The sequence below is a fragment of the Gymnogyps californianus genome, chromosome 9, assembly GCF_018139145.2.
Source record: "Gymnogyps californianus isolate 813 chromosome 9, ASM1813914v2, whole genome shotgun sequence".
NCBI lineage: Eukaryota > Metazoa > Chordata > Aves > Accipitriformes > Cathartidae > Gymnogyps > Gymnogyps californianus.
Window position 1 is genome coordinate 9,320,009 of NC_059479.1, and position 13,368 is coordinate 9,333,376.

General features: G+C 50.2%; 1 protein-coding gene across 1 annotated transcript in view; it reads left to right on the forward strand.

Annotated features, from left to right (window-relative positions):
• Window positions 1-13,368, forward strand: part of GPC3 (glypican 3) — a 157,714-nt gene that overhangs the window by 83,527 nt on the left and 60,819 nt on the right. The window contains exons 4-5 of the mRNA XM_050901495.1: window positions 9,342-9,475; window positions 12,417-12,542. Of these exons, the coding sequence (XP_050757452.1) occupies window positions 9,342-9,475; window positions 12,417-12,542 (260 nt within the window). The remainder of the gene's footprint in view (window positions 1-9,341; window positions 9,476-12,416; window positions 12,543-13,368) is intronic.

The window sequence follows — 13,368 nt, forward strand, 5'->3', positions numbered from 1 at the left end:
TATGGTTATGGTCCTTTGTAAGGGGTGGGTGAGTGGGGAGGAATGACGAGTACCAAACCCTTTGGGGTTGGAATCGTTTTCCATTCAGCACAGGAAGGGAGGAGGGCGTTTTATAGTGGAAAATACTGTTAGTGGCGTAAAAACCTTTGGGATGGTTTCAGTACAAGCATTTATTGAAGTATAAATTTGAAAAGCTGCGTATACCTGTGAGCGCGGTCCGTGCAGGTTGCAAAACAGGCATTGCTTTTTACCTGCTTGTTTTGATATCACCAGTTAAAGCAGAGTTAGCAGTAAGCCTTGTGTGCTTTATTTTATATAAATATTACACTTGTTATTGGATTGCTGAGAGAGAGAGAGAACTAATTAAGGAGATGGGATATCATCAGTAAATTTTTCTTCCCTGAGATTTTATGGGCAGTAATTTGAAAAGAGCCATATTAAAGTCATTGAGGAACAAGTTAATGCTGCATTTCTAAGAATATTGCCCTTCTACTCAAAGATTATATTCAAGAATAAACAGTGTACAGTAGCTAATTGCTGGCTGACACATTATAATGACTTTATACTTCTAAAATTGAATCGGTCTGGTTTAAAAAAAAAAAGGGAAAAAGTCGTGCAGTAACTTTTTAATTATTTAACGATGTATTTCTCAAAGAATAATTGAATCTCTGCTCATGGCTGCGGGGGGAAGTTGGACCGGTAGGTATTGACCACATTTGCAACCCAGCTGACACGGCTGCTGTTAAATAACCCATTATAGGCCCTGTCTCCGGCTTGCTGGCTTACGTTCCAGACTGATGGCAGGTATCTGTTTTTCCTCTCTAAATTAAGCTGCTAGGAATTTATTTCTCTTAGATTGTTCCTTTCTGTAGTGCCGTAGGCACAAACACGGTGCGATATTAAAACCCATAGAAATCTGCGAAGGAAACCAATTAACCCAGGGAATGAAAATAACAAGCGCATGGCGCTTGCCTGGAGCCGAGGTACTGCCCGGCTTTGCCCCGTGCTGTTTCTCATCGCCCAAGCCTCGGCGGTGGGGGGGACCTCTGCGGGCAGCAGGGCTGCCCCGGGCTCCGCTTCCCCCGGCTGCTGGTGAGACGGGGCAGTCCCAGCCTTTTCACCGCTGACTCCTCCAAGAGAGCCGCAGATTGCAGCCTGTGCTGAACGTGGTGCTCTCGAAGGGGTTATTGTTCCGTTACTGGCGCTCTGCAACAGGTAGAGGTGCAGAAAGTAAATTTTTTTTTAAGTTCTTGGTAGAAACTGGTAATCCTTCAAGCCAATTCCTTGCTTTGCTTCTCAGTTTGTTGGGATGGAGTAGATTTAATTGCCTGCAACAGGAGCGTCTTGTTAGGGGCCTGCAGTAGCAATTGTGCAAGTATTATAGTATGCACAAAGCACAGTTGTATAATTGCAATGTATTTAGCGAATCCATTTCTGCTAAGGATGCTACCTTGAGTCCGGATTTTCTAGCAAGTTGGATGATTCAGTGCTAATGTTGAAATCAGCTCGTTGAGTTTGGAGCATCTTCAGCCTCCTTGGGGAATCAGAGTCCCGAAGGCACAGCGGCAGCCTGGGATCAGGAGCAGCCATGCCCCCACATTAGCCATGCAGCACATCAAGGGCTTGGGGCTTTACCAGGAGCCGGGCTCCAGGTGCTGTCACGTTTTGCTCCTGAACCTGGCTTTGGTCAGTCTAGCACGCTCCTGCTTTTCCCTGGATTTTGCTCCCACATCTTCCCTTTTGCTCTGTTGTCACCTTTCAGGCAAGGCTGACTTCTCTTTCCAAGAATAAAGCCTTAGTTTGGTTGTCTAAGAAACATCATATTGCGCAGATCTAACTTAAAACCATAACGGGTGCATTAGTATGCTACGGGGCCCTGTTCCAGGAAATGTCTCTGCTTGGGAAAACTGCATAAGCGTGTCCTGAAAACTAAGCAAATGCTTTTTCCTTGACTCTCCCAGTCGGTTGACTGGGTTGGGTCCGAGCCCTGGCTGGGGCACCAGCCGCCTGCCCTGCGGTTTGCTGCTGAGGTCCGACCATCAGAACTGAAACACTGAATTTTGTGTTAAATATGGAATTAACAAAACACTGGAGGGAAACACTGACTTGAAAAGTTGTGCTTTAATTATATGTCATGGATTATAAAGGCAGAAGGAACAACTGTGATCATTTAGTCCGACTTCCTCTCTACCTATAAATAACAATAAACAGCCTTTTGCTTAAACACAAAGCAGCTTTCTTCGGTGGATTAAACGCTGCATGCTGGGGAAGCCAGAAAGAAGAAACATCTTGTTTGCATTATTTTATGGAGGTTTGAAAGGGCTCGACTCAAGCTGAGGTCATGGTTCCTTTGAGGGAAAGGGCATCCTGCTCTGGGAGAAGCTGGGTCAGCGCAGGGGTCGGGATGTGGTGGGACACAGTGTGGAGGTGCCTTGGATGCCGCGGCACATGTACGGGGCACCGGGCATCAGGTCCTCCTGGGGACAGGGTGGCAGGCCCTGACGGGAGCAGTGATGAAAATGCAGTGGTGGTCTCTGTCTGATTTAAGCTGTTCGAATACTGACACAGCAGGGGGAAGTGCAGATGGGAATCATCCAGCTTCAGCAAAATTAGCTCCAAGGGTTGAAACCCTTAAAAAGTCCCTTGTGCTCCCCACTGCTCTTCTGAGCTGCTGCACCCATGCCCTTATGCAGGCTCTGGGATAGAGCGACCGCGTAACCATGCGATGCATCAGACCTGCCAGCTCTTGTGTCACCTGTCACATCAATACCTGTGGCTGTGTGGGGAACACATCCTGCTCCTTGCCCTGAGGAACCAGCACCAGTTAGCCCTTGGGTCACACCGGGGCATGGTGAGCCCCTTGGGCAGCGGCTGGGGTCTGCAATGGCGGCTTTGCCGTTGGCTCCTCTTCCATCAAGTCTTGAGCCCTTTCTTGTTTTTTTCTCGGTCAGTGGTCAGAGCTGTCTTTGCAGACAAGAAATGAGGTCAGGGAGGGGGCACCCATCAGTCCTTCCTGGGCCCCGTGTTCCTGCTGTGATGCTGAGCCTCTGCAAAGTGTCTTGTGATGCTCTACATGAAGGATGGGATATAAAAATGAAGTTATTTCCTTCTAAAAATGCCTCATTAATGCCTCCGTGGTCTCCAGGAGTTTGAAGACCTGGTCTTCAAACCAGGTGGTGATGGCCTTCATCGTAACCTGGTCTGGTAGCTGCAGAGGTCCTGAGCATTTGTAGCGTGTGTTTGCAGCATGTGTTGGGCATCACCGTGGGTGCTGATGTGACAGGCACTCTGTTATTTTAAGCATTAGTGTTTGTGTGCATTTTACACATTATAGCGTTGCATTATTTAAAGGTAATGCATTATTAAATGCTCTTCTCCTCGGCACAGGGAGTAGGTCACTTCCTGCGATTCCTGCTGCTCTGCGCGAGTGAGTTAGAATGTTGTCTCTTATGTAATCCTTGCAAGGTGATGTCTGAATAATGGAAATTTTAATACTGTAGAGCTGACTAATAGCATTTAGTACTCCATTAATGAGGAATTTTAGTGAAATGTGCGTAGAAGACTTCTGTGTTATCATACTCAGTTTGTTCCTTCTGCTTGAGTGCCTGGAACCAGAAGAACTATCATTACTTAGTTAATAATGATGTGCTTCCTAAAATAAAGGCATGTAAATTCATTTTTATGCCTATAATCATATTTTCCGCTGTGAGAAGAGTGAGGGAGCAGGGAATTGTCTCTTTCCTATCTTCCTGACAAAATGTATATAATGATTACAAGCATATAATAAGAGTGTTTGTCCTAGCTAAATGTTTCTTCACTTCTGTTAATCAGCATTCGTTTGAGAGTGTGGCGTGCAGTTTGTGGAAGGCGATGCAATCACTGGGGTAGTGTGGCAGATTTAAATCAGTAATAAAAGCCCTGGGGAAATTAACAAGACAAAACATTAACCACAGACTAAACATTAACATATATTAGCATTTTTATTACACCTGTAGAAATGGTAAATGTGCTTGGTTACTACTATTAAAAAGTTTATGTTCTATCCCACATCATCACAATGTATATTTTTGGTTTAAGCCCTTTAGAATTTAATTAAGCGGATTTCTATAGCAGCACTTGAATAATAGACTTCAGGTTCACTTTTATGGTGACTTTGAAGATAAACAGGGCACAAATGCCTTCTTTATAATGCTAATAATATGCATGATGTGTAGGAGAGTAGGTTGTTAAAAAGAATTGGGGAAGAAGCACCAATGCAGGCAGCTGCATTACTGAGGCTTTCAGCCTTACTGGTCAAACTGGGTTCCGTCGCTGAATGATGCTGAGGGTTTAGTGGGCACCAGTTGGTTCCTCCAAAGGCAGCATGTTTTCTTGAGGTCTGTGGTTGTCTCTTCTGTGCGTATTGTAGCAAATCACTCTTTCAGAGGCTGTGTTCAAATCAATTATAATAGTTAATCGCCTTTCAGTTTAATGTGCAGCTTCTCTCAAAGGAAACTCGGGAATAGGTATAAAATGACATACGTGAACTCCAGAGAGCAGAGAAGATTGCGGGAGGAAATCTTCAAAAATGAGGCCATCCCCTTGAGGGAAAAAAAATACTGTGTCTTCCTGGAGAATGAATCTATAAGCAGAAGAGTTCACAGAGAAGACAAATGGAAACTCCATGTAAAGTTTAAGCAAAGGTCAAATATAGCAAGCTCTCCTTTAGAGCAGAGGGGAGCTCATGGGCTGAATGAGAAGCGGCAGCAGCAGGTATTCAACAGTGTCTAATGCACTCTCATCTCTTCCAAGGGCTAGTTGATTAGCTTTTTAAAAAATCTTTTAGAAAATTACCTTTAAAATGCTCTTACTCTTAAAAGCGGTGCTCAGATTGGCGCTGAGCATCACATATGTGCTGTTTTCCAATCTTTCCCCCCCTTGGATTTGCTTGCTGATGTGCAAGGTGAGAGGTTTTTGCCCCGCGCGGCCGCCCTGCGTCGTGCCTGGGCAGCGGAGCGGGTTCGATTGGTGGCCCCGGCGCTGTAAGCGATGCCATCCTGCCGTGGCTGGGCTGGGGGTGCCTGCGGGGGCTTTGCCCTCCATCAGCTGCACCGAGGCTGTGACGCTTTGCACAGAACCTGGTACTGTGGTCACTACTCTTTTTTTTGACGTAATTTAACCCTAGCCCAGTGGTCCCAGTTTCCGTTGGCTTGTGGGCACCCACGTGGACCAGTGTTATGCTTTACATCCTTGCAGTCGACCCGGCCGGAAGCAGCCGTGGTGGCGGATCTGGTCCCTGGCTGCTCACGGTGCAGTGTTTCCATGCCGCTGCAAACAGGTTCCCTGCAGTCCTCCGGCACCTCTTACCTTAAATTAATGGGGAAGCGTTAAAGTGGGCTGATAGTGCTACTCCATTAGCTTTGTCCCTGTGCTCCTCTCAAATCAATGTTCCCCTCTAAAGAGGAGCCATTATGCGGCGTGTGGCTCCTGGGAGCTTTGGGAGCCAGCTGCTTCCCTGTCTGGCACGGGACCATCGGCAGCCGGCAGGCCCCGGGGAGCCGTGAGGTCCCCGAGGAGCTCTGCCCGACCGGCGGGCATGGTCTCTCCCTGCGGCTGGAATAAAGAAATCGAGTGGTAGGTAGCGGTCAGCAGGAGGTGAAGTGTTCCCCGTGTGTCCTGGGTCATGCTCACGTGGAGGAGGCTAATGAAATCAGGGAATTAGCGAGTTTGTTAATGAGCTGGGGCAGGGAAATTTAGCTTCAGCTGTTAAAGTATCGATGACTTTGGGGACTTGTAAAAGTTCAGGGCTTGGGGAAGATTTTGCTTGCCTTGTGTCCCTTCAGGGCAGTTTTTCCATGGACTGGCAGATTCTCTTAAAAACAAACAAAAACCCCAACCTTGTTGCCTAAAAATGACACTGCCATTTGATTTACTTATTCATTTTTTCGTGGCCTGACGTTTCAAACTTCAGCCTGTTCTGGGACTGTGTGTGTGACATGAAATAAGAGACTGCACGGCTCTTGCACTGAATATACTTTAGATAAGGACTTGTGTATATTTACGATCCCGCTGATAGCGTGCAGAGCCCGAGGAGAAGAGCTGGCAGTTCCATTCTGTTGATTTGCTTTGAATTTCACATTTATATTTGTGTGGCGGGAGGCAACCATGTATTACTGCTGTCGCTTGATACTAGTTTAGCACACGTGATTAGATATGCCGCCTTCCTTTCGCTCTCACTCTTGCAGGCATACCACCTTGCCGGGGATCTGGCTGTCCTTGCTCTGCTGCTCCTGCCAAAGCCAGCGATGCCTGGAGAGCTGAAGAATCACACTTTTCCCCCCCACCCAAGGTCTGAGGCTTGTCTTGTCCCTTCTCTGACTGCCCTACAGCGGCATTTTTCTGGACTTTTTAAAATTTGGAGCTTGCTTTAAAATAGCGGTGACTAGGAAGAGACTGGGAAACTGAGTTCATGTGTTCTGAGCTTGCAGCAGGGACTCGAAAAGGGGGAAAGATTGAAACAGGATTTCTGAGCTGTTGTCCTAGGACCGCTTGTGGCCCAGCAGACTTCGGCAGATGGTTTGTGAAATCCTTCCCTCCCCCCAAAAACGCATGCAATGCCGCCCCTGCAAATGAGCAGGCAATCTGTTACTTCTACATTCTCTCACTTTATTTAAAGTTCAAATCTCAGCCGGGTTTTTGTTTGACTAAAATGTGGCAATCATTTCACCGTGACTTCGCAAGATGGGCTGCAGGTTGGTTTTTTCCCTGAAAAGGTTAATTGGTCCTTGAATAAATTAATAAGTAAAAACTTGGACGCACTGCTCAAACTTTCCACCTTCTACCCATGAAGATTTCATCTGCTGTCCCATGTCAGGGCTAACACGATCTTGTTTGTGGTTTCATCCCTTGCAGGAGCCCGTGGTACCCAGACACGGTGCGGTGCTGCGAGGATGCGGCTGAGCCGCAGCTCCTGCGCTGCAGCTGGGAGCAGAGGGGCTGCAATACCTTCGGTGCCGGGTGGGAGACCAGGCAGCCCTGGTCCGCCCGGCCGCTTTGCTGTTTGAAGCACGCTCTCGGGTGGTGCCATTGTTCGCGCTGTCGCTCCGGCCTTCCCTTCCCATTCAGCGTGTCTCAGCATCCTTGGGAAAAAAGCCTTGATCCTGGACTTGCTCTTCTCTCGGGGTTCAATAGGCTTCGCCAGCTGAAAGGCGGTCTTTGGAAAGGGAAGGGGGGGCTTTTCACGGAGCTGGGGAGAATCAAAGGGAGTCATCACAAACAGCAGCTTAAAATATCCAGCCTTTTCCCACTTCTCTTTACGTGCCCCTGCAGAACATGAGTGCAGCAATGCTGCTTTTGTGGCGTCGCTTGTTCTGTGCCTGCTGTCCTGTAGCTTTTGCATACCTTTTGTTTCCCTGGGATGGTTTCGTGGCAGGTTTCGTCTCTAACCTCTCTGCGGGCTTGGAGGGCACCTTTGTGGGGGGGAGGTCCGCAGACCCCTGTGCATCCTTGTGCTCTCCTGCTCATCTGCCCGTTGCAGGGACGGTGGCACCAGCCAGCACAGAGAGAGCATTGGACATGCAGACCCGGTGGGGTCTCGGGTGTCCCAAATGCCCATGTCCAGGTCTCCTGCTGCCCTGTGATTTCCTCCTAGTCCTGGCTGCCTGCGTCAGGGGACTACCTGTGAATCTTTTGAGAGAGGGATGAGTGCTAAAGGAAGACCCAAAAGGCAAAGACAACAGCCCAAAATGTGGTGTTCGTTTTTCTTCCTCCCTTCCTCCCTCTGTTTTTTAAGCCTGCCGCATGATTTAGGGAGGGCAGTAGGGCTGATGCATTCTTCTGCAAGACTTGGGTTTGGCAAGGCAGAGAGGAAACACAGCCAAAGGAGGGCAGCGGAGAAAAAAGACAGGTAAGATACTGCAGAAACTGCTCGCCCGGCAGCTGCAGGAGGAGCCGCTTCGGTAGAGGGATCTGCAGGTGCAGAAGGGACCGGTGGCAGCATCTCTTCCCCTGGTGCTGTGAACCAGAAATGGCAGTGCCCGGCTCACAGGAGGTTTCTCTTTTACTCTTCATTGTATGGCAGCCTGAGCAAACAAACTGTGCTGCTTTTGATAATGAAAAAGGTGACATTACTAATTTATTTGCCCACCCAAATGCAGGATGTAATAGAACAGAATTAATCTCTTCTCTTTACACATCAGATGCTTGTAGCTTTGGGCGGCAAGTGTGCTTTTAGCCTCTGATGTGCGGCTAACTGGGAGTTTAGCTGGCTGCCTTGGTTCGGTGTGGTGTGAAGATAAATGAGGTGCTGCAAGGAGCGGGCATTTTATGGGTACGTTGTTGGTCCCAAGCCTGGACGCACGCGGTGGGATGAGGCTTAAGGAAAGAGGGGTTGGTGTTATCTGTGGTGCCTTCGTGGTCCCAGCAATCGGCCGAGCCCCCTTCACAACCGAGCATGGATGAGTCCTGCAGAATAGCACAGGGTGGTTCAAAAGACAAGTTTCCCAGCAGCACCATTGCCTCGGGGGGACAGTTGTCCCTCAGTGGCCTCCCACAGAAGGAAATGGCTGCAAATCCATCTGCAGCAGGGACTGCAGTGGCGGCCACAGCGCTGCTGGCTGAGTCTTGGGACAGTGGCCATGCGGGAGAGCTTTAATGAGGTGCTTTGGATTCCTTTCCTTGCTGCTGCAGCCGGTTACCGAATCATCTGTATGCTAATGAGCTAATTTGTGTCATTAACAGAGGCCTGTTAATCAAGACCTCCCATGGTATGACTGGGCTGTAGCCACAATGCTTGCTGTATTTTAGGCCCTGATTTTTTTAATTAGTCACGATGTGTACGATGCTCATCACTGGGTACCTGCAGCGCAACGTATGCGGATGCTGAGCTGCCTCAAGATGCAGAACTGGGATCTTAGAATTTACCTTCAGAGGGGAGGTGTTTCCTAAAAGTCTGGCTAGAGAGGTGGGGCGTAGAGTCTTGAGATGCCACGGATTTCAGCAAGGAAGGAGCAGGGCACATCTCGAGCCCCCTCCTGCCAGTGTGAGTTTAACCCAGTACAGGGAGATTTGCCAGTCATGCCTGCAGCTCAGGGGTTTTGATAGCCACAGGGGCACTTTGATGCCCAAAAATCTTGCCTGAAGTTTCCTGCCTTCCCTCCCACAGGGTGGGTATTTGTACAAGAGCGAGGTTGCATCCTTAGGGCAGCAGTTTGCCTTCAGGTGCTTGCGTGAGCTATGGGAGAGATGGGGATGACGGGACGACAGACCAGCTCATGTGCAGGTGCCAGTGTGCATCTCAGCTATTTTCCTTCAGTGTTTCTGGTCTCAACACTTCCTCATGCTGTTGTGTTTGTGTTTTCCAGATCAGCCGGTTATGCAGCCACGCTCAGCAGAGGCAGTATCGATCAGCTAATTACCCCGAAGACCTTTTCCTTGACAAGAAAGTACTGAAGGTGACTCACATCGAGCAAGAAGAAACTTTGTCGAGCAGGAGGAGGTGAGAATGCTCGGGCTGAGCGCGCTGCCCACAGGATGGGCTGCAGGAGCGGTCGCCATACGGGATGGCCCCATGGAAGCGGATGGAAGAGCTCCTTATTTCCCTTACCCATAAACCTGCAGCTGGTTTTGACTCTGAACATCAGAGCTGCTCTATGGCTGGCTCTGAAGTGCAGCGAGGTGTCTACATGTGTTTTCTCACCTAGTGCATCTATTTTTTTTTTTAACCTGTAAAACTGCCTCCTGCTTTTCATCTTTGTTTTGCTTTTTTGCAATGCACCAGGCACCCAGGTTCCTACACCAAATGCCTTGTCTGGGTTTCTTGGGCACTGCTGTAGTGCCAGAAATACTCACAGGTGTTATAGGTGGAAATGGTTGCTCTAGCCTGAAGTGTTGCGTGTAACGCTGTGTGTGTAGGTAAGGGGGACTCATTTCACTTTTTTTTGTGCAGTCTTTCACAGTAGTTCAGGCATGTTAACAGCCTTTTACTGAATATTATCAAAGTGAAGCAGGTGCCTCTACTGCTGGCACTGCACCCTGTGCTTCCTTCCCTCTGTAAACAGAAGCTGTAATTCAGTGGGCTCACGCTGGTGCGTCAGGGAGAAGCATCTCCCCTCTGGATCTGAAAGGGCACCCAGAGACGTGCGGTGCCTTTACTGCTGTCTTGAATACAACAAAATTCCCTGCCAAAGAGCAACAGGCAAGCTTGGCAGTTTTTGGAATGGGGGATAGACTAAGTTGGATGGATTTCTCTTTAAAGAGTAACAGGGCCACATTCTTGATACGGTTCCCATGAGATATAGCACCAGGGCTTGCATTCCTCTGTTGTCTCAACACGTCGGAGGGTTACACAGCCGAGGCGCTGCCGGAGATGTCCTTTGAGGACTGTAAAGTCTAATGAAATCTGCTGCGATGAATTACGTGAGCTCATACCTGCAGATACAGAGGAGTTTCTCCCTTCCCTTCCCCTTTCTGCCTGGCGGGGAGCTCTGCTACCTAGGAAAGTTTTCTTCCATCCATTCTCCCCAGCGCTGCCGGGGTCTGCAGGACGGGGAGCAAGGCAGTACCTAGGATGTAAGGAGCTGAGTGCGATGGGCAGCGTAAGGCTTGTCCTGCTCAGGGTTTGGCGTAACTGAAGACCCAGGTCTTGCCTCATTTTAGCTTTCAAAATGGTGTTGGTTGGACCTCCTACCCCACTGTAAGCCCAGTGCAGGAGATGGCTGTAGGAGGTGGTTCATGCAGGAGGTGAATGTCTGAAGCACCCCTCCAATTTGTGCAAGGGGGTTGTGGGCTGAACTCCCACCCTTTGGAGGGGCTTTGACTCCTCAGGCAAACCCTTGTTTATAGGCATGGACAGTGATGGACGGGTTGGTGCTTTTGATACCCCGGCAGGCTGCTTTGTGGTGACCCGAGGGAGGACTTGGGTGGCCCTCTGCCTCCATCGGCTGCTGGCTCTGCCTGCACGGGCTGTGTCAGTCCGATCGGGGCAGAAACAGGCTCCTCGTTAGCAAAAAGGCAGAGCAGAGCAGCGCAGGCTGCCTTTGCTGGCGCTGGGGCATCTTCTCCTTGTTTCGCCTGCCCCCAGCTGGCAGTCGCGGGCTTCGTCTGGAGAGGGAACCCCACGAAATCCCCAAGCAAAGAGAAGCAAAGAGGGATGGAGGGAGCTAGGCACCCCCTCTGCACCCCAGCCTGCCTAAGCTTGCTCTGTCTGATAGCCTGGCGCTGCTGGGCAGCTCCCCACAGCTGGCAGGGCATGGAGGTCCCACCGCTGCGGGCACCAAGGGGATGTCACTGAGAGTGCTCTCAGCTCAAGGTGCTGATCCCTCGTCATCCCTCCCAGGGAGGAAGGAGGCCAAGAAATAACCCCTTGCCAAAGCAGGAAACGTGCTGAACCCAAGCCAGGAGACTGTGAGGCGAAGTTTTACTTCCTCCAGTCTCTGCTATTCATATTATCATACTTTTTGTGCCATTTACCTAATTAAATCTGCCAGTGTTTCCTGGTGGCAACTGCTGAGTGCCCCCAAGGGGACAGACCTGGGTTGGGGGGACGGGCGCATCTTGCTCCTGCAGCCCCTGTCCCCTTTCTGGCGGCTGTCAGAGTCCCTGGGGTCAGCCTGTGTCCTGGCACCTCTGGACCACTGCTGAAGGGGACCTGCCAGGAACAAAGGTCCTTGGTGCTGGGAAGAGAGCACACAGGGCAGAGGTGCAGCCTGATTCGCATCCCCTCTGTCTGGTGCAAGCACTGCTCCTGCGGCTCCTCCTGCCTTCCCGGGGCAGAGCCATTTTGCTGAGTGTAACCTGCCCCTTCAAATGCAGACTGTGACCCCACGGCCACCCCAGCGTATGCCTTGAAATTGTGTATTTTCAACAGTGCAGCATGAAACCCAGCGTTACCTATCTGTACAGGTCTGTGCTGAGAGTGTCTGCTCTGGTCTGGCACCAAAAATGCCACCTGCCCTCGCAGGGATGTTGGATGGCTGATGTCAGGCAGACAAAGTGACAAGACTGTCCTTTCCTGAAGGGCTCCCATTGCCGCCTTTAAAGCGGAGGGGACTGCTGGCAGCCTGAGCAGTTGCTGCTCAGATGCACCCCATGTATGCACAGCCTGAGCCAGCAGCACCTTTCCTTAGGTGCTGTGAGAGCGCAGAGAGTGTGTCTGGCTTTGGCATGCTGCATGGTTGGGCTGAGGTTCCGCTGCCCCAGTATCACTCCCATCACAGGCAGATTTGCCCTAAGAAACATGGATTCAGCCCTTGACTGAATAACATCAGGGGACGATGCAAAATGCTACTTGAGGTCAGAAATAAGACCGATGCTTCATGGTTTGTTTGCATCCAGCTGCTTTCTTGTGTTTGTGTGACTACCTTCACTGGTTAAAATGCACCAACCCCATCTTCTTTTCCTCTTTTAACTGAGCACCGTTTTTCCCCCCTTTCTTCCAGGGAACTCATTACGAAGCTGAAGTCCCACAGCAGTTTTTACAGCAGCTTGCCAGAGTACATCTGCAACCACAGCTCTGCCATTCAGAATGACACTCTTTGCTGGAACGGACAAGAAGTCGTGGAGAGGTGAATCACATCTCCCTTCCCCTCCCTCTCCCCAGCACTGCTTATCTTTTGTTAACCAGGCGCAGGACTGGTCTGTGACCAGGACACTGCTCGTTCCCTTAAGAAACCTTTTGCAGAGCCGGTGTTCACCTGCGCTGCAGCTCAGATGGATGTGCACAGTCCGCACGGAGAGGAGAAGTGGTTGTGTGCTGCCCTCCACTGAGTTTTCTGCACTCTGCTGTGAAAACCCTGCAGCCATGACTGGTTTTGGTTGGGGTGGGTTGGTAGTGGTGAGCCAGAGAGGAGAGCAGCAGCAGCTCAGCGCAGCCATGGTCCCGTAGGAGGGTGCACCATGGTGCCAGGGGTAGCCCCTCCGAAGTAGCAATGGCCACCATGCGCTGCATTGGGGTGGGGATGTCTCCAGCCTGGCTCCGTGCAGTGGTAGCAGGAGAGCATGGCTGGCATCCTCTGCCCCATCCAGGGAGTGACAAGGAAGACCACCTTTTTGGGTTTCTCCTTGGCCATGGCTGTGCTGGAGGAGGTCAGGACCACTGAGCTCTGGTGGTGCCACTGCTGCCATCTGATCGTCTTCCCGCAACCGAGCCCTGGCTGTCCTCTCTGGATGGAGCCATTCGCACCAGGGTCCAGCTCGTGCCCTGGCTGCTTTTCCCTGCCCCACTCGCCAGTTCTGAGGATGTCCTGGTGGTAACTGTGAGGTTAACGAAGACAGGCAAATACAGGATTCATAGCATAAAGGGGAATGAAGTGTTAACAGAAATGGAGATTTTTCTTGCAAAAAAATGCCCCTCGGGAATGCTAAAGAATGTGGAAATAGAACTTGGAAATT